At 38.0% G+C, this 21,719-nt stretch overlaps 1 protein-coding gene across 5 annotated transcripts in view; it reads right to left on the reverse strand.

The window, feature by feature from the left end:
* The window catches only part of RALBP1 (ralA binding protein 1), a 55,449-nt gene that overhangs the window by 7,155 nt on the left and 26,575 nt on the right, over window positions 1-21,719 (reverse strand). For 4 of the 5 annotated variants that reach the window (XM_072828716.1, XM_072828718.1, XM_072828715.1 and 1 more), the window contains exons 2-7: window positions 16,515-16,813; window positions 14,172-14,630; window positions 10,224-10,573; window positions 7,755-7,916; window positions 6,617-6,748; window positions 1,680-1,787 (exon numbers count right to left, since the gene is read on the reverse strand). In XM_072828716.1, the coding sequence (XP_072684817.1) occupies window positions 1,680-1,787; window positions 6,617-6,748; window positions 7,755-7,916; window positions 10,224-10,573; window positions 14,172-14,630; window positions 16,515-16,758 (1,455 nt within the window). In that variant the 5' untranslated portion in view covers window positions 16,759-16,813. Of the gene's footprint in view, window positions 1-1,679; window positions 1,788-6,616; window positions 6,749-7,754; window positions 7,917-10,223; window positions 10,574-14,171; window positions 14,631-16,514; window positions 16,814-20,544; window positions 20,638-21,719 lie in introns of those variants that run through there. The other variant, XM_072828719.1, reaches the window with a different exon arrangement.

Raw genomic sequence — 21,719 nt, forward strand, 5'->3', positions numbered from 1 at the left:
ATGAAGAGTTAACATCCAAACTATAAAAGGAATGCAAAGGATTCAATGGGTTGAAAACAACCAACCCAATTCAAAAATGAGCAAAGGACCTGAATAGGCAGTTCTTTTTCTTCCTTCCTTCCTTCCTTCCTTCCTTCCTTCCTTCCTTCCTTCCTTCCTTCCTTCCCTCCCTCCCTCCCTCCCTCCCTCCCTCCCTCCTTTCTTTCTTTCTTTCTTTCTTTCTTTCTTTCTTTCTTTCTTTCTTTTCTTTCTTTCTTTCTTTCTTTCTTTCTTTCTTTCTTTCTTTCTTTCTTTCTTTCTTTCTTTCTTTCAAGATTTTATTTATTTATTCATGAGAGACACACAGAGAGGCAGAGGGAGAAGCAGGCTCCATGCAGGGAACCCAAGGCAGGACTCGATTCCAGGACTCCAAGATCACACCCTGAGCCGAAGGCAGATGCCCAACTGCTGAGCCACCCAGGTGTCCCTGAATAGGCATCTCTATTTTTTTTTTTTTTTGAATAGGCATTTCTAAACAGAAGACCTACAAATGACCAGCAGATCTATCAAAAGATGCCCAACATCACTAATTATCAGGAAAATGCAAATCAAAACAATGATGAGATATTACCTCACAACTGTTAGGATCGCTATTATAAAAAACAACAACACAAAAGAGAACAACTGCCAGCAAGGATGTAGAGAAAACAGACTTCTTGTACACTCCTGATGGGAATGTAAACTGTATACAGCCATTATGGGAAACAGAATGGAGGGAGGTTCCTCAAAAAACAAAAAATAGAAGTACCATATGAGGGACACCTGGGAGGCTCAGTGGTTGAGTGTGTGCCTTCAGCTCAGGGCGTGATCCCGGGTCCGGGGAACGAGTCCTACATCAGGCTCCCAGCAAGAAGCCTGCTTCTCCCTCTGCCTATGTCTCTGCCTCTTTCTCCGTGTCTCTCATGAATAAGTAAATAAAATCTTGGGAAAAAAAACAACTACCATATGATCCAGCAATTCTACCTCTGGGTATATACCCAAAGGAAATGAAAAGGATACTGAAGAGATACCTGCACTGCCATGTTTACTGGAGAATTATTCACAATAGTCAAAATATGAAAACAACCCAATGGTCAATGCATGAATGGATAAAGAAGATGTGGGGTGTGTATAAACACACACATACACAGGAGTATTATTCAGCCATGAGAAAGAAGGAAATATTGCCATGTATGGCAACACGGATAAACCTAGAGGACATTACACAAAGTGAAATAAGCCAGAGAAAGACAGTGTATGATCTCACTTCTAGGTAGAATCTTAAAAAAAAAAAAAAGCAGAACTCAAAGAAGTACAGAGCAGAATAGTGGTTACCAGAGAGAGGCGGGGGGATAGGGAAAATGGGGAGATGTTGGTAAAAAAATACAAAGTTGCAATTACAAAGGATGAAAAAGTCTAGAGATCTGGAATTACAGGCATGATGACTATGGTTGATAATACTGTACTGAATACTAGAAATACACTACAAAAATGGATTTCAGGTGTTCCCATCACAAAAGAAAAAGGTAACTAGATGAGGAGACTGTTTATTAGTTTCACTGTAGTAATCATTTCAAATCACCATGCTGTACACTTTAAATTTGTACAATTTTTATTTTTAAAAAAGGATCTTATAATATAGAGAAAAAAGTTTAGCTTACCTGAGCAAGGAGAATATTTATAACTTCTTCATTTTCATTCATTTCTTCTTTGGAAACATCCTCTTTTGAAAGACTGGCGATCTCTTGTGCAATCTTTGTTTCACACTCCTGTCAAGAAAGAAATGAAAAAGCACTGGTCAGCCCAAATATAACACATATTCAACAATTTCACACCATCACCATTTAGACGTTTCCTTTTCATTTCCTAGAATTGAAAAAGTAACAGTAACAGTCAGATGAACTATCTGGATAGATGAGCATTTGTTAACTGGGCTTGGAAAATAAAATATGGATCTTAGTTTGTGGCTGCACCATGAAAAATGTTCAATTCTGATTAGTTACTGTGCTCATCATTTCTAAACCCATCCATATAAAATTACTTTCTGTGATACTTTCTTTTTTGGAGGGTGTCCACTTTAAGTATACAATTCAATTAATTGACAAATGAATACAGTTGAGTAACCACCACCACAAACATGACACGTTTCCCTCACCAAAGTACCGTTGGGTTCCTTCACCATTTGCTGATCCCTGGCAACCACTGACCTGTTTTCTATTCCTATAGTTTTGACTCTTCTTAAGTTTCATATAGATTGAATCAATCAGTAAGAAATATTTTTTAAAAGATTTTACTTATTTATTTGAGAGAGGAGAAAGAGAGCATGAGCAAAGGAGGGGCAGAGGGAAAACCAGACTCCCCGCCAAGCAGGGAGCCAGATATGGGGATCAATCTCAGGACTCTGAGATCATGACCTGAGCCAAAGGCAGATGCTTAACCAACTGAGCCACCCAGGCGCCCAGTAAAAAAATCTTCTTTCACGTAGCCTAATGCTTTTACTATTCATCTATTTTGTTGTTTGTATTAGTAGTTTGCTGAGTAATATGCCATGATACAAACGTACACCAATTTGTTCATCCATTCACCAGCTGATGGGACACCTGGATCCTTCCTGGATCTGAGCTATTATAACTAGACCTGTTACAAACATTTCATACATATCTGCTTTATGTGGATATATGCTTTCTTCTTTTAAATACCTAAAAGTGGGACTGCTTGGTCATATGGTAACCATATGTTTAACTTTATAAGAAACTGCCAAATTGTTTTCCAAAATTACTGTTGTCATTTTGCATTATCAAGGGCAACAATGAGATTTCCAGTTGCCCCATGTTCTTGTCAACACCTGGTATTTTTATTTTTACTTTTTTTTTTAGAGAGGGAGAGTGTGGGGGACAGTGGGAGGGAGAATCCCAGGCAGGCTAGATGCTCCACACAGAGCCCAATGCAGGGCTCAATCTCACGACGCCAAGACCATGACCTGAGCCAAAATCAAGAGTCAGATGCTTAACCAACTGAGCTAGCTCATACCCAGGTACCCCCACACCTGGTATTTTAATTTGAGTCATTCTTATTGGTGTGTAGTGTATTTATTTATTCATGAAAGACAGAAAGAGAGAGAGGCAGAGACACAGGCAGAGAGAGAAGCAGGCTCCATGCAGGGAGCCCGATGCGGGACTCGATCCCAGGACTCCAAGACCATGCCCTGGAGTGCCTGGTGGAAGGCAGGCACCAAACCGCTGAGCCACCTAGGCATCCCCCATCAATTTGTATTTCTTTAATGACTAATGATATTGAGCATCTTTGCATGTTATCTGCCATCTGTACATGTTAAAGTGCCTATTCAACTTCTTTGCCCTTTTTTTTTTTAATTTTTATTTATTTATGATAGTCACACAGAGAGAGAGAGAGGCAGAGACACAGGCAGAGGGAGAAGCAGGCTCCATGCACCAGGAGCCCGACGTGGGACTCGATCCTGGGTGTCCAGGATCGCGCCCTGAGCCAAAGGCAGGCGCTAAACCACTGCACCACCCAGGGATTCCCCCTTTTTTGCCTTTTTAAAACTGAATTGTTATTGCAATAAATGTACTGTACTGTGATGGGAGAGCAGAGTTTATACAGGAAATCTCTGTACCTTCCAATTTTGCTGTGAACCTACATCTGCTTCAGAAAAAAAAAAACAAAACAAAACTCCGGGACACCTGGGTGGCTCAGTGGTTGAGCACCTGCCTTCAGCTCAGGGCGTGATCCTGGGGTCCCAGGATCAAGTCCAGCATCAGGTTTCACACAGGGAGCCTGCTTCTCCCTCTGCCTATGTCTCTGCCTCTCTCATAAATAAATAACATCTTTAAAAAATAGTCTAAAAAAAATACCTTGAATTGTCTTCTTCTTAAGAGTTTTTTACATACTCAAATCTTTTATCAGGTATGTGTTTTTGCAAATATTTTGTCACAGCCTCTGACTTGTATATTCATTTTATTAACAGTGTCTTTTGAAGGGTATGTTTTTAGCACACTGATGAAATGTAATCTAACAAATTTTTCTCTTATGGTCCATGGTGTCCTATTTAAGAAATCACTGCCTAAGCCAAAGTCAATAAGAACTTCTAGCTTTTTCTTCTGGAATTTTTTTTTAAACGTCTTAATGTATGGTTCATCTTGAATTAATTTTTATGTATGCTACATAGAAAGAGTCAAGGTTTTGTTTTGGTTATTCTTTTTTGGCATACAGATATCCAGTTGTTCCAGCATCATTTGTTGAAAAGAAAATCCTTCCCCAATGAATTGTCTTATCAGCTTTGTTGAAAACTAACTGCCCATGTATGTGTGGGGTCCACTTCTGAACTTTCTATTCTATATGTCTACCTTTATCCAATACCTACCGTCTTAGTTACTGTAGCTTCATAGAAAGTCTTAAAATCAGGTAGTGTGAATCCTCCAATGTTGTTCTTTTTCCACAATCATTTAGATCATTTGTATTTCCACATAAATTTTAGAGGAGCTTGTTATTTTCAAAAAAACAAAAACAAAAAAAGCCCACTTGTTTAGATTTTGATTGGGATTGATGCCACAGATGAAATTGAAAACACCTAACATCTTAACAATATTAAGAGATAGCACTCCATTTATTTAGGTCTTCATTTTTCTTTTTAGGCTAATATCTAACTGCTCATTGCTAATATAAAGAAATACAACAGACTTCTGTGTGTGTATCTGATCTTGTATGCTACAACTTTGCTAAATGGACTTCTAGGGTTTTTTTTTTTTATAGATTCATTAGGATTTTATATGCAGATAGTCATGTTGTCTGCATAGAAAAACTTCTCTCCAATTTGTTTTCTTGCTTTATCGTACTAGCTAACATGAACATCCAGTACAATGTTGAAGAGTGGTGAAAGCAGAAATCCTTGCCTTGTACACCCAATCTTAGGAGAAAGCATTCAGACTTTCACCATTAAGTACAATATTAATCGCTGATTTTTTTCATAGACACCCTTTATCAGGCTGAGAATGACTTTGCTGAGAGCTTTTATTATGAGTGTTGAATTCTGCTAAATGCTTTTCTGCATCTATTGACATGATCTTGTGGTTTTTTTTATTCTTTGGTTTTGTTAATACAATGAGCTATATTACTTCTATCTTTAAAAATAATTTATTTCTGGATTGGCAAGGTGGGGGATTAAAAAATAAAAGTAATTTATTCCTCAAAGTTGAAGTCAACTTGACAGCACCTTTGGAAAATTTATGAATTAATGAACAGGTATAAAAAGATAGCATAAAGAAAACTAGTAAAGTAAAAGTGATCTATCCCCTTCTCTAATGGCTCTGGCTGCTCTGTCACAACTCCTTTATGCAAGAGAGAAGCATGAGTAGCACTGAGACGCAACTGTCACAGGTCAGAGACCTTCATTTAAAGTCTGATGGGCAAAGCCACACGGTCAGCAATTATAACCATGATGGCTGATCAGTCAGTCACTGATTCCAGGCTGACGCATGAAAGGAACAATAATGACAACAGGCACAGGAAGCAAAAGATAGATAATCTGGTAAGCAGTAGGAAAGGAGGAAAAATACACAAAGGGCTTTTGCTGGTCTGCCAGTCCTGGAGTACACGTGTAAAAATCCCACGAATGCTTCCTTTCTGACGAAGCCAACCTCCACATAAATGCAAACCTCTGGGCAGCTCAGGTGGCTCAGCGGTTTAATGCCACCTTCAGCCCAGGGCCTGATCCTGGGGGGCCCAGGATCAAGTTCCACATCAGGCTCCCTGCAGGGAGTCTGCTTCTCCCTCTGCCTGTGTCTCTTTCCCTCTCCCTCTGTGTCTCTCATGAATAAAATCAATCAATCAATCAATCAATGCAAACCTCTACCATCAAAGTAACGTAAGTACATGGGCTGATTTTGCCTGTTAGCACAACCACAATGGCGACCCACCACTGATCACACTCTCTCAGTCTGATAAATGCTAACGTTCCATGGAAGTACTATTTGGGGCGTGGCGTTGAACCTGCATGTGGGTTGTAAGAGGGTCCAATGATCTGAGATCTTAGCCTTGGTGTGGCTAGGCAATTCACAGTCCCAGAGCCAAGCAACACAGGCTAAGCTAGAGGACAGCAAAAGCCTGACTCATATACCCCAAACTTATCAGGAGTTACATGCTGCTCTTCCTATTAGGTGACTAAAACTCCTCCTTATCTTCAGGACCTCCTTATGTTTCCTAAGAGCTGACTCAAAGGCCTCAGATTCCCCAGCCATCTCTGAAATGTCTCACTATCCGACTGCTTCTGTTGTTCACAAATACAACTAAGCAGGAAATGACAAAACATCTTTCAGTAAAATCATCTCTTAAATTAAAAAAAAAAAAAAAAAAAGCTTTCTACACTAAACATTTCCCTGATACCAAACTGAAGGACCAATAATGATTAGCTGGGAACATTTAAGCAAATAGATTTCCCATAAGGGAACTTCACTTCAGAAAACATGTATATATTGTGTTTTTAAAAGAAAACTAACTTAAAATAGTATGTAAGAAAAATTCCAGCACATATAGTTTATATTCCATTATAAACATGATGTACCAAAATAACAAATTTACTCACTTGTCTTTTAGCTTCTCTCAGTTTCCTTTTGAGGGCTGTCAAAATTCTTTGTACTTCCCATAATCTTTCTTCTTTAGATAAATCCTTTATCCCAGCCTGCAGATCTCGATGTAAACAATTCAAAAGAAACTCCTAGAAAATAATATGCCACACTGAGTGGTAACTCATGTCTTACCATCTTAAAATAAAACCACATGCAATTTCTAAAGATGTACAACCAACTCTTTCTCAATTATCATTAAGGGAATGAAATAATGGCATGAACTATTTTTTCAAGGATATGACTGAAAAATCCTTTTTTGCCTTGGGCACTGAGTTCTTGTCATTAATTTACATTGGCTCAGTAACAGTTCATTCATATCCTTTCCCACAACACATCGACAACTAATAGTGGGAGTTCAGAGGAGACAAAAGGAAAAGAAACTAAGCAGGAATTTGATAACATGTATGCCAATAATCATCATCAAATATAAGTAGATTTCTTTGTCTTGAATTTCTTAATCAGTTTTGCTAAACACACACACACACCACCAAATGAACTATTTCTTCTATCAATATAGCATAGAAGAAAAGTACAGGATTTGGGGTCAAATCCTGGTCCTATAGTTTAGTAACCATATAACACAGAGTCAGTTATTTAATTTCCCTAAATTTATTTTTGTCTGTAAAATATGGCTGATAACAGCAAAGTTGTCCCGATAAGCTAACATTTTTTGACTCCTTACAACGTGCCTGGCAGCATTATCTCATTCATGGTAGTAATCTTCACATCAAACCATGAGATGACCCATTTTAAAATGGGATCACCAAGGCTTACAGAGGTTGAACAATTTGCCTAAAAATCAATCAGCTAATTAGAAACCAAGGAAGAATTTAAAGCCAGGTCTTTTGATTTCAAAACCTGTGTTCTTTCTACTACAATATTCTGACTTCACTGGCATGAAAGAGTGCCAGACAGAAATTTCTGCCTTTGGCATACCATTAACAATGTGTCTAACATAGTTCCAGACACACACAAAGTACTCAGTGAACAAAAGCTCCTCCTCTTAATCATCACTGTCAATCATCATAATCACCCAAAAGGAGCAGAGCAAAGGGAGGCTCTTCAGGGCTGAAGCATGGGGCTGAGAGCACACACCTGTCTTCTGATCTCCTCCTTGATGTTCTCCTGGGTCTCTGGCAGTGTGGGCATAGTGGCCATGTTAGACCATCGAAGAGGTTTTGTCACTTGCTTTAGTACCACATTTCCAAAGAGCTCTTCCACATGTGTGAAAAACACATATAGGACACGATTGCTAATCTAAGAAAAAAATAAATAAAAAGATTTGCAAAAAAAAAAAAAAAAAAAACTATTCAAATTAGCATTTTATTTCATTTAACTTGTGTCTGGTGCAGAGTATATCCTTTATATCCTTTAATCCTAGACATGGGAATGACCGTTCTCCTCAGTAGGGACCAGACATGCTTTGCTACTTAGTGGCCAATTCAAAGAAGAAAATGGAAAAGTAGGAGGAGTTCAGTCATGAATTCAAGCGCCATAAGGAACTGAGTGAGAAAGGACAGGAAAAAGGTTGCAGAGGTCGCTGACCATCAATCTGTTCCTTTTAGCAATATAATATTAACTGATTTTAAAACTCCTATGTTCTTTATTCTCGAGTTATTTTGAGACCTTGGCGCACACACATATGGATACGCTGAGGAATATGAAGGAAGAGCACTTGGAGTTGTCAAGCTGGGCTGAGAATAGAAGAACCCTCACTCCAGAAACAAATGCCTTCTGGGCACATCTGCACAGCCAGTGTTTAAACATGATGTTCATATGCTAGGAGCTCAGGACATTAACTACTTTCTTTTTTTTTTTTTTTTTTCATTAACTACTTTCTACCTAAGCCTTATAATATACTTGCACTTTCTATGAAACTATCATCTCTATTATAGTAATATTAAGTAACAATGTAATATTTACCAAATTCTGAAATCCTGACTAATCCGAATGATCAAATTGAAATCTGAGAAACATTTTACTTCCAAAACACAATCAATGAACAATGCAAGTATAAGAAAATGCACTCTTACAACAGTGCATTATAACAATGGCTGACAATAATCTAGTATACTGGCCAAAAAGAGAGCTTAAAATAAAAATACAGGGCAGCCTGAGGCAGCCGGAGTGGCTCAGTGGTTTAGCGCCACCTTCAGCCCAGGGCCTGATTCTGGAGACCCAGGATCGAGTCCCACATCCAATTCCCTGCATGGAGCCTGCTTCTCCCTCTGCCTGTCTCTCTGCCTCTCTCTCTCTGTGTCAATCATGAATAAATAAAATCTTAAAAAAAAAAAAAAAAAAGCACAGGGCTGCCTGGGTGGCTTAGCAATTTAGCACCGCCTTCAGCCCAGGGCATGATCCTGGGGTCCCGGGATCGAGTCCCACATCCGGCTCCCTGCATAGAGCCTGCTTCTCTCTCTGCTTGTGTCTCTGCCTCTCTCTGTTTCTCATGAATAAATAAATAAAATCTTTAAAAAAATTTTTCTCATAAAAAAAATACAACTGTCACTTCATTTTTTTGTCTTTTGTGTCTAGCCTTAATAAAGTATTAATAATTCTGTCAAGGACTTTTGTTTTTTAAAGATTTTGTTTATTTATTGAGACACACAGAGAGAGAGAGAGGCAAAGTCACAGGCAGAGGAAGAAGCAGGCTCCACACAGGGAGCCCGACGCGGGACTCGATCCCAGGTCTCCAGGATCACACCCCAGGCTCAGGCGGCGCTAAACCGCTGCGCTACCAGGGCTGCCCAATAATTCTAATTAAAGGAAAAGATACACTCTGTGCCAGCATCAAGTGAGCAGTAATAAACAAAGGCCAAGTATTTATACTGTAAATTTATATTATATTAACACATTACCCAATTCCCTGAAATGCCTCCTCAGATTAAATTTCTATAATTTCCTTCTCTAGGATCTTTATGAATGAAATGACCAGGTTAAATTTCTGACCAAACTAATGTTGTTGGGCTCCTTTGTGCCTGAGTCTGGTATGTGGATGTGATATAATTAAGCAATAATGCTATTTGAAGAAATAAATGAAATCTTTAAAATTCTATAGATGAACTTTATAATTGTGGGTACCACAGGCTGCTTCTCTCCTCATGACAGACAGATCACTGTCATCAGAAACTGGTTTAGAAACCCACACCAGGGATACCTGGGTGGCTCAGCGGTTTGGCGCCTGCCTTCAGCCCAGGGCGTTATCCTGGAGACCCGGGATCGAGTCCCACATCAGGCTCCCTGCATGGAGCCTGTTTCTTTCTCTCTGCCTGTGTCTCTGCCTCTCTCTCTCTCTGTATCTCTCATTAAAAATAAATAAAATCTAAAAAAAAAAAAAAAAGAGGAACCCACACCAAAGACTGCATGCAATAGTCAAATTACACAGCTACATGCAGCCATATGACGACACTGTCCATATTCTGAAAGAAAAAGACCAATATTCAGGCTTATCTACTGCCTACTTTTGCTGGTTAACTGCTTTGTATGTGACTCAGCAACAGAAAATGGCTCCAACACTCCCCGCGGTCAGCATCAAAGGACATGTGTGCAGAGAAGGCCATATACCTGAACGGTTGGGCTGAGCACTATAGAAATGTTCTGTATATTCATTTTTGTTTCCAGTTCCTTCGAGATAACATGGTCCATGTGCACGATCAGCCAAGAAATCAGAAGATAGTTACATTCTGGCAGTTCTTTGAGCAAGCGCTGGAATTCCTGCACCTTCTCGCTCTCTGTGCTCCTCCCACAAGCCTCCTCAAAGCGGGGCATCAGCTCTTTGGTAAGCAGATTCTCCGGAAGGTCTCGCAAATATTGCTTCAACAAACTGGCTACAGTGTTAGGCTCATATTCTTCCAAATTTGGAGACTCCTCTCTGTCATAGGCTGCTTTCAGCTCATCCACCTTTGATTTAATTCCTAAAAACATTCAAATACCGAATAGAAAGAAGAGTATCAAGAAAACAAACACACAGCTTTTCTCACCATGGCACCTGCCCCTGGGGGGAGATCTAAAGGGTTAATCTGACAGTAACAAACCTCTAGTTATTAAGTATTTATCTGCTCAAAGGGCATAGAATTCCTCTGTAAAAAAAAATAATAATAATAATAATAATAATATAAAAGACTACACCGTGAGGGTGAACTCAACCAAAAGCTAAAAATAATGGGAAAACTCAGTATTTAGAAAAGAAGTCAGAGCAATCTTGGAATATCTTAGGTTTCAAACACAATAATTTAAATCTACGTAGTTAAAAATTCAGGCAAAACTTCAACTACAATCCAAGTGTAAATCTTGTTCCACATGAGCAGCCAACTGCCTTTTTCTAATGAGTCACAAGACTGATAACACAACACACAACTCAGTATTTATAAGTGTGTCCAAAAAGTTGTGGGTAATTACTTTTTTATTGCAAACATTGTATCATAAATGCAAAAGGGGGGTTTGCTATCTAAACACACTCTGAAAAATCTTGTCCATTAAATAATCCCCATCTAATTTCTATTTTAACCTTAAACTATGATATGTTTTCTTAATCTGGAACACAGCAGGAACAACCAAAAAAAAAAAAAAAAAAAAAAAGAAAGAAAGAAACTTAAGGTTCCTAAAATCAAATTGTTTTGCTTTTCTTATAGGACAGAAACAGTGACACACAAAACTGTTTTCCAAACATTCTATAAGTTTTTAAATCTAGTCCAATCTGCATTTAAGTGATAAGGATTCAGTGTTAGTGACTGCTCATTAAAGTACAAGGTAGCTTTCTGTTGTGTTTGATACTTAAAACTTTAGGCCAACATTTGAAACAAGCCACATTATTAAGACTGAGAGACTATAATGGTTGATGCAAATATTCAAGTGTCATCTAATCTCAATAGCATTTTATAATCAATAGTGCTTACATCCGGGCTTTGGTGTTCCTTATCTTATGTGAAACCCTTACAATGGCATTACAATAATTCTGTCAATCATCACTTACCCAGCACTGGCAAAATAAAATCAATAACACCAAATGTGAAAGTAAGAACATAAAGCTTATTTTGTATAATCTTTATTTTGAGGCAGGAAAAGTTAGAAAATAATTCCCATTTTCTTTTTAAGATTTTATTATTTTAGAAAGAATGAGCAACCAGGCCGAGGGGGAGGAGGTGGCAGAAAGGAAGAGAAGCAGACTCTGCACTGAGCATGGAGCCTGATGTGGGGTTCCATCCTTAACCAAAGGATCAACCAAGGATCATCACCTGAACCAAAATCAAGAGTTAAAGACACTTAACCAACTGAGCCACACATGCGCCTAAATAATTCCCATTTTCTTATTTTTATGACAATGAGTAAAACACAGTGAGTGAGAACTTCAATTGAAATTCTTTTTTTTTTTTTTTTTTTTTCATATTTTATTTTTATTTTATTTTATTTTATTTTATTTTTTTTTTATTGGTGTTCAATTTACTAACATACAGAATAACACCCAGTGCCCATCACCCATTCACTCCCACCCCCCGCCCTCCTCCCCTTCTACCACCCCTAGTTCGATTGAAATTCTTAACAAAGACTTTCTCTTTCTTTTATGTATCTAATTTTTCTCCCCAATAGTGTCAACCCAGAAACCTGCACAAATAAACAATTAAAATATGTGTTTGGTTTGTTGTTACTCTGAAATTATCCATTTTTTTTTAATTGGACACTTCAAATAAAATGTCTTAGGTAAAAAAAGAGCATACACAAAATGATATGTATTTAACAGTGGAACTTACATATGAATAAGTAAAAGCCAAAAATTTCCAGCAGAAAACAGTATTATGGGCATTCAAAGAAAGAAAAGTCACAGAAAAGTCACAGCCATAAACTTAATCCACAGTGTGCTGAATACAGCACACTGTCAGAGCTTAAAAAATAATAAAAAATTGATCAAAGCAAGAGCTCAGCCTCCAGGAGTCAATGATCAGGGGAACAGCTCCGTTTGAATGCTCTGACACACAAATAGAGGAGTTCTGCAACTCTGACTCTCCAAAAGAATGCAAACATCAAAAATAGGTCAAAGACAAAGGAATCCTTTGAACAAAGCTACAGAAACTCTTCAGAGAAACTTTCACCTAAAACAAAGTTCCTTCGTGCCTATCAAACTCATGTGAGAGAAGCAGCTGTGTTAGTACTGTTTAAATCTTTAAAAACCAATTCATCATTAGTTTTAAAAGCCAAATTTGCAAATTCATTTAAATGTGTTTATTTTCGTGTTATTAAACGGTTATAAATTCAATACCTAATTTGTGGATTTTATTTTCTACAAAATGGTATTAGGTTACCAAAACAGTTAAGAGTCTAAATGACGGCATGGTATCTATGGAACTATGTAAAAGGTTCCTCAATTATCAAAGATGCCTGTCCCTTCTCAAAAAATCAAAAATAGGGATCCCTGGGTGGCGCAGCGGTTTGGCGCCTGCCTTTGGTCCAGGGCGCGATCCTGGAGACCCAGGATCGAGTCCCGCGTCGGGCTCCCGGTGCATGGAGCCTGCTTCTCCCTCTGCCTGTGTCTCTTCCTCTCTCTCTCTCTCTCTCTCTCTGTGTGACTATCATAAATAAATAAAAAAAAAAAATTAAAAAAAAAATCAAAAATATCAAATCTGCCCTCTAAAAATGTGTATGAACCAAATAAATGGAAAAGCTCAACATAATCTCTATATTCTAAATATGTATGATTTGACATATCATGAAAATGTGTTACCAACAAGTTTTATAAAATACATCTCCAGTATTAAGAAACTGAATTAAAGGAAAGTAATGATTTGGAACACAGATGTTGCACAGGGCAAGACTTCCATACTACACAATAAAAAAGTCCTACTACTTTGCAAGAAATAAAATCTTTTTCCTTTTACATTTTGCTTGATTCTAGACACCCACATGAGATATTCTTGCCAAATATGAAATTTAAATTTTCACACAAAGGGAACATAAATAAATGGAAAATCAATTTCATTAATCTATGTAATAGCTGCACATGGCTGACAAAAGCATTCACATTTGGGCCTAAACATTTAACAAAGAACATTTCATGTCCCTCAGCTTAACTCAGGAAATACGATTATGCTAATAAAAGTGTCTCTGAAGCGTCCTTTACCCAGATATCTCCTCTCCTTCACAACACAGAGCTCTGCTCAGAGAGGAAAGAGGTGAGAAGAATACAGCACAGTCTGAGCACACCAGAGCGAAGGGACACTACTCCTATGCTTTGCTTATACTCAGCCGGGCGGCTGCAAACTATGAAAGACTCATGCATAAAGCCTCCTAATGGAAGGTAGTATCATAAGAAAAAAGCAAACTATCAAAACACACACAAACACATACACACACGCACGCGCGCGTGCAGTGAGGGATTTTTGTTCAACTGCAAGGATCAAGGAAATGAATAAGGCTCAGGACCCATGCTACAATTTTCCTCACAAGCTAATCATTTTCCTTTCTTTAAAAAATGAAGGTGAATTTCTTAAAACCCCCAAGAGAAGCACATGTCCTCAATACCTGAAACTCTGTAGATGCCTTCACACTTCATGCCATACTTCTCCACGTAATCTACACACTCACGGAAAACCGCTGGCAGCCGAATGCCATCGTACAGCATGGTCCTCTCAGCTGCATCAGTCAAAGGGACTCCAAAGATGGGTTTGAGGTTCGGAACATCAATCTGAGGCACCTCTGGCTCCTGGATTGGCTTCTTCTTTTTCTTCTTCTCCTTCCACTGTTTAACAACATCAGCTGCTGTCAAGTCTTTTGACTTCTTCTCTTTATGTTTCTCTTCTTTGTGCTTTTCTTCTTTATGTTTTTCCTCTTTGGGTTTCTCTTTAATTTTAAAATCCTTCTCTTTCTTTTTAGAAAAGCTGGGCTTCTTGAAAACATGAATTCCCTTGGACCTCTTCATTTTGGAAGGACTTTCAGCTTCATCTCCAGAGCTGTCTTCCTGAAAGGCAGCATAGCCTTCAGCTGCCAAAGAAACACAGGAAACAGAAGTCATAGATCTGTTAAATGTCAAACCATGCCTAAACTCTCTAAAAACAGGACCAAAAAAACAGCGCTACCTGGCACTGGCTACCTTGCTTTTCATTTTCACTTCATGGTCAATCCCTCCTGGGTACTCCCAGTAAAGGAACAGGTTTCTTCTCAGGTAAAATGAGATGTGGCAGTGACATCTCCTGGCCACAAGAGGGGAAATGCAGAGTGCCAGTTACCATCACAACTGGTTTTAGGTGGAAGTTTGGCAAACCAAATACTATGAATACACAACAAAGGATCTACAGAGAGAGGGCTAAGTAAGAGTCCTATAATATAGAGCGTTCTTTCTGGAAACTGCAGCAGGGACTGAAGCTTCATTTGGGTGGAAGACAGAACCAGGAAATTTCCGAATCTCTGGATGGTGGCCAAATGCACCGGCCCACTTATGCATCATGAGCCTTGGTGTACACACACCGACACTTGTTTTATATCATATTAGAGCTATCCTAGCTTGCTTCTGTTATCTCAAAATATAATTCTCCTATTCTTTTCTTTAGCCAGCTACCTTGCAAGCTATTTCATAACGAAGATTAAAAATATTTCACAAATTACCTTCCATTTAAAATACCACAAACTCCACACCAACCAGAAGGGCAGAAACCTTAAGGGCATTATACCATGATCTAAAACAAATGCGGTTCTCAGACACTGCTGGTGTGAGTGTAAACCACTCTGGAAAATTGTTTTTGCAGGATCTATGAGACTAATGCTAAGATGAGTATGGCCTATAATACAGCAATTCCACATCCAGGCATATACACAACAGAAATATGTATAAACACCTACAATGACACTCACAGAAGCCCTATTCATAACAGTCAAAAATGGAAAACAACCCAAAAGACCAAGAATAGCAAAAAATTCTAGTATATTAATGAAATGAAACAAAATCCAGCAATAAAAATGAACAGATTACTGCCACATAGAATAACATGGATGAATCTAATGAATACAACTTTGGGCAAAAGAAACTAGATGCAAAAGGAAATCTGGTATCAGTTAGATAAATTCAAAATCAGGGAGTTTCAAGCTATATTGAAAGCAGTTTACCTTTGGGAAGGGTGGAAGATTCCCTTTGAAGGGATAATGGAAAGGAATTTCTAAGCTGCTGATAATGCTCTATTCCCAGGCTTATAATTTAAGGACATACACCCTTTTTGTAATAACTCATTCAAGTTATATACAATTTGTGCATTCTTAGTGCTATGCTTCAAAAAACAAATTAACTTAAAAATACCATAAAACTCCAAATAAAGCAATACTTAAAATAACTCACCTGATCTGCTTTTAACATACTAAGGTGCTATGCTTAAAAAATTCATCTTTCCAAAATAAAAAATAAAAAAAATATAAATAAAATAAATTAAATTTAAAAAAATTCATCTTTCCTACTGAATAGGAACTATAAATAGAATGCATTATAGCATTTGCTTAAGACAAACAAATAACTACTTTTTTTTTTTTTTTACAGTTCCAATAAAGTATAGTACTGCAACTGGCTTACACAACCTAGCCAAGAAAGTAATATTCTATATAAGGGTGAAACTCCAGTATCTACTTTTTATGCATTATTTAAAATAATCAATATAAGAAACTTTCATCATAAAACTTTACCATTTCTGGAAATTTGGTATTTTTATTTGCAAGAGTAAGACCCTAAAATACAGCTCTACTAAACAAAAATTGAGATCCAGAAAAGAACAGACAATGTCAAACAAGAGTCTTTGAACATTGTCTCAAAAATAGCAGGTGCATGTAATTTGAGTAAAAGTTTATCTGAAATATATCAAAAGCACATATAAAAATGGCACTTACTCCTTTTTTCTTTTTTCTTAAATTTTCCTTTTTTCTTCCCATGGTCTTTCTCATCATCAGATACTATGTCAGGAGGTTCATGGAGGCTGTCATGGGGAGGCGAGGGCTCGCCGGTGCGGTACAATCCAGGAAACTTAGTAGGGCTGATCTCCTCAGAGCTGGGGGTTCGGGTAAGACCACTGCCATGCTCCACCCTGCGGTGTTCACTGGGGCTGCTGGTGGGGGGCAGGAAGCACTCAGTCATTCTGCCTCCCTGATGAGACAGTGAAGAGGGTTTCTCTGTTACCTATCCATTACACCTGCACATAGGAAAAAAAGGTCATCAACACCAGTCAAAATACAAAAGCACCTCCCCACACACAAAACATAGTGAGTACTCTTGCGTTTACAAATCAAAAATATTTTTCTTCATGACCCCTCTTTAAAAATATTCATTTTATCATCTCAAGTTATACTCATCACACATTTCAGTTTTCAGAGCTTTCAAAGAAAGCACTAGCATCTTTAAGTATTAGAAAAATAAACTAAATGAAAATCAGAGTTCTCAAAGTAGCACACAGAGCTCCTTTTACAAAGAAGTCCCCACAGTAAGAAGCTTCATTTTGTTTTTTGGGGTTTTTTTTATTTATTTATTTATTCATGAGAAACACACACAGAGAGATAGGCAGAGACACAGGCAGAGGGAGAAGCAGGTTCCATGCAAGGAGCCCGACGTGGCTGCAGGCGGCACTAAACCGCTGCGCCACTGGGGCTGTCCCAAGAAGTTTCATTTTGATTGCTCTAATCAACATAAAATCTTACTATTTTCCTTTATGAACAAATTACAAGTAATAAATTATATAAAGACAACTTATATAGCTACAGATGAATAGTTCATAATCATAATTAAAATTTACAATAGTTGTGATATATTTGATGATTCATACAATGACAGATCCTTAATTATAGTTATATACTGTATTATATTAGGTAGTTTTTGTGTTGATAATAACTTTAATTTTATACTCCAATTATGTCAAAAGAAACAAGGGAGCCCTTATTTGTTCAGTCTTAAAATACACACAAAGCACACTGACTAGAATGGACACTGCAAAGGCCAACCATAGTAAGAACTCAAGATCTGTTCACTTCTTTCTTTCTTAGAGGTTACACAATCTATATACAGTCAAAAGTTACTTGGATCAGTTCTTATTCCTCTTTAATATCCTTATAATACTCATTTGGAAAACTATTAGAATCACTCATTTTCTCTTTGCACTAACTTTTAAGGTTATCTTACAATTTAAAAACCCCACAAGCCCTAAATGACAAGATCAATAAATCTGACCATGAACAGTCAAAAAACAAGCAAACATTAAAAAAAAATAAATTGGCAATCTGCAATAACTAAGTTCTTTAAAGAGCAAAGAGTTCTTAGAAATCAGTAAAAATATGAACAAATCAGGATACCTACACAAAGCACATGATGCAACTTATAGAAAAATGACTAATATCCATATGAAAATAATGTTCAAGTACAATTCTAATTTTTAAAGCATAAACTTAAAAAGTTACCATTTTTCTAACATCAGACTGGCAAAGAACAAAAAAGTACATAATACCCAATGTTGGTAAAGATATAAGCAAAGAGGGACTCATGAGACTATGTACTGATAACATAAGTATAAATTAGCACAATCTTTTTTGAAAAGCAATTTGGCAATATCTATCAAAATATAAAACGTACTCTCTGATCCAGGAATTCCTTTTAGGAAATTATTCTTCAGATACACTTTCACAAGAATTCATGGATGTGCACATGAAAATATTCATTTCAGAACTCTAAGAGCAAAACTATAATAATCTAAATGGCTATCCATAAAAGATCAATTATGATTTACCCACATAATGGAATATAAATTAATACACACGATTTCTGAAAGCTTATAAGAAACAACTACTGTTAACTCTTGAAAGTGGTAAAATGGGAGGGAGAGAAAGATTTTTTTTTTATTCCTTCAACATAGTTTGAACCTTACCATATCCTTTTATTACTTTCATTACTACTGTTGTTTTTAAAAATGTACAGGGCATATTTTTTTAATTTCATAAAAATCATACAGCATTTAAAATCATGTTTTTAATACTATTTAATAATATAGAGAAAAGGCTTTATTTATAGCACAATATCAATATTTAAGTATATGAACATACATGCAAAAAATGGTAAGAACAGGGGCACCTAAGTGGGCTCACTCAGTTGGTTAAATGTCCGACTTTTAATTTCGGCTTAGGTCATGATCTCTCAGGCTTGTGAGATTGAGCCCTGCATCAGGCTCTGCACTGAGCATTCTAGCCTGCCTTGGGATTCTCTCTCCCTCTCCCCCTTCTCTCCCCTGCTCTCATATACACACATTCTCTCTCTCTCTCTCTCTCTCTAAAAAAAAAAAAAAAAAAAACTTAAGTACAAGAGAATGTTAATAACAATTCTCTGAATCCTAATATCATAAGTGACCTATGTTTTCTTCCTACCTTCCTGCATTTCATAAATTTTCTACCCAGTATGTATTATTGCTCATATAATCAGGAAAACATAAAAAAAATCAAAAAGTTCCATTTAAGATCTATAAGGATCAAAAAAAAAAAAAGATCTGTAAGGATCAGTCTAATTCTATTTTTCTGTTTGGCTACTGTTTTTTAGAAGTACAGGCCATTTTCTCTTCAATCAAAGGCATCGTAAGTTTTAACAATTACGGGATTCGAGGGTTTACGCAAAGCTAGAGCCCAACAGCATAAGTTACATATTACAGGTGAGGAAACTGAGCTCCAAAGAGGAAGCCAAAACACAGCTGCAGGAAGGAGCACAGCTGTAAACTACACAAATAAACCTGCTTATAAGCATCCCTTCCACACTGAGCCATTTTGTCTTAAGCTCCCCTGGCTTTGCACACGATGTCTTCACTCCTGGAAAGCCAGCCCCCCTTCTAGCACCTCTAGCACACCCATCCTTCACCATGACTCCTGAAAATGGGAATGAGGGATCTGTTTGAAGTGATGGAAGTAGCCTAGATTTAGACAGTGGTGACAGCTCACAAACTAGTTGATTTACTAAAAATCACCACATTATACACTTAAAGTGGGTAGATCTTATGGTATGTAAATTATACCTAAATAAAGCTGTTAAAAAAAAAAAAACAACAACAACAACAACAACAGGATCAATTACCAGCAACACTTTTTCCAGGAATCCTCCCTCACCACTCCTTTTCTGTGCTCTCCAAATCTCCAGAACACACCTCCAGCACTGCATGCACTATGCTGTGTTTTAATTGCCTGGGCACCCGTCTGTCCTGTCCAGCAAATTTGTGAGCTCCAGCATTTAACACAACACAGGGCATTATAGGAAGCACTCAAATTACTCAAATTAAGTTTACTTAATGAACTAATTAGTTTCTCCCATGTCCTCAACATATTGTATATTGATGATGAGACAAAGACTAGAAGACATGAACCTAACCCTTAGCCTCACATTTGAATTAAGGAAACAAAGCAATGGAGCCCAAATTTTGAGTTCCTGTGGCTTCAGTAACATTCACATACATTAACCTTAGTACATCCTGTGAGAAAAGAAGTACTTTGCCAGGTTCACAAAGGGGGAGCCCAAGGCTCAGAGGCCTGCAGTAACTTACCCTAAGTCACACAGCAAGCAGTAAAACTGGGATCTACCCTGAAGTATCATTTTTTCCACTGCACTGCCCTTCATGTATCACACCCAGAAGAGCACATTCACGCCAGGAGGAACAGCGCAGTTAAATTAAGACACAAGCAGAAACACAGGGCTTATCTGTGGGATGGCAGCAAGCCTGGTCTGATGGAACAGCTCTTGGGAAGGATAGGAGAGGCATGGAAAGACAGGTGGGTTCTGAACCGAATGCCAACTGAATGCCCAGCTGAGGACTTCGGCCTTGATGTGGGAGCCGAGTCATCACCAATCACAAAGCCAGGAAGTGATAAAACGGGGACCTAGAGGAGTAAGGGTAGGAATATGTACCAATGCCACATGGATCTGGGTGCTCCTCCCGTCTTCCTGCAGCATTTTGTAACGTTCTCTCTGTTCACACACTAGCATTACTCAGTTTCCATCCTAGACTGACAAAGAGGACAAGTTTGTTCAGAAAGCGTTCAAGAGATAATCTTACAAAAACTACTCTAGATGATTATGTGTTGACTTGCTTCCACTACAGTTGGGAATGAGTAGAAGGAAGGGCAGATCTAAGAGCATACATGAAGGGTGAAGGCCTGAATGCAGGATGATTTAAAAGCAACAGGTCTCCATTAGGACACACTGTTCTGAGCACTGGGGAGCCACAGCAAACCTAAGCTTCAACAAATAAAAATGGGCAGACGCAGCCTCAAGGATCCATGGTAAATTTGAGTAGAAATAGCTAAAGGTAAGGAAAAAAACCACAAAAATTAAAAATTTCTACTTCTAACGGAAAAGAAGAATGGGTGTAAATTTGTAAACATTTGAAGAAAGAATACTTACCCTACTCCTCTTGGTGAAGTACAACTAAAAATCCTGGATATTAGATTTAAAAAAAAAAAAAAAAAAAGGACAACCGACTGATAGAGAAGAAGGTTAGTAGCTTAGGGACCTCAGGATTCTAAGAACAGAGTTGGAAGTTCCCTGAGTTTTCTTTTTGCCTCTACATCCCAGACTTGGAATTCAGTCCAAAACCCAGAAACACTGATGGGCACAGATGAAACAACAAATGCCTGCTCTCTCTAGCCAAAGGACTAGGAAAGGAGCTGCCCTACAAGAGGAAACCTTTTAGATAATAATGGTCTACCCCAGGCAAACACCAGGAAAAATCTGTAGCCCTCCCCTGAACCACACCAGTAAGAGGGAGATTAGATTTGCACCCTCATGGGGTGCCCCAAGTAGGGAGCTGGGCCTTTCACACCAGCCAATTGGTAAGAGTACTCTGCTCTTGCAAGGGTATCAATGGAGATTCTTCCAGTGAAGAATCTGGACTTCTACCCCCAAACTGTAAGTAACTAAGCATCCTGCTCCATTCCTGCTAGGTAGTCTCAGAGGCCTAACAGAGAGTTAGGATTTTCACCACCACCCAGTGGTAATGAGGCCACCCCACTTCAGTGTCAATAGAGCCCACATGGGAAGCCAGAAGCAAAAGAGGAAAAAAGGAAACCTCCAAAGAAAAGATT

This window comes from Canis lupus, chromosome 6 (assembly GCF_048164855.1).
Source record: "Canis lupus baileyi chromosome 6, mCanLup2.hap1, whole genome shotgun sequence".
NCBI classification, from domain to species: domain Eukaryota; kingdom Metazoa; phylum Chordata; class Mammalia; order Carnivora; family Canidae; genus Canis; species Canis lupus.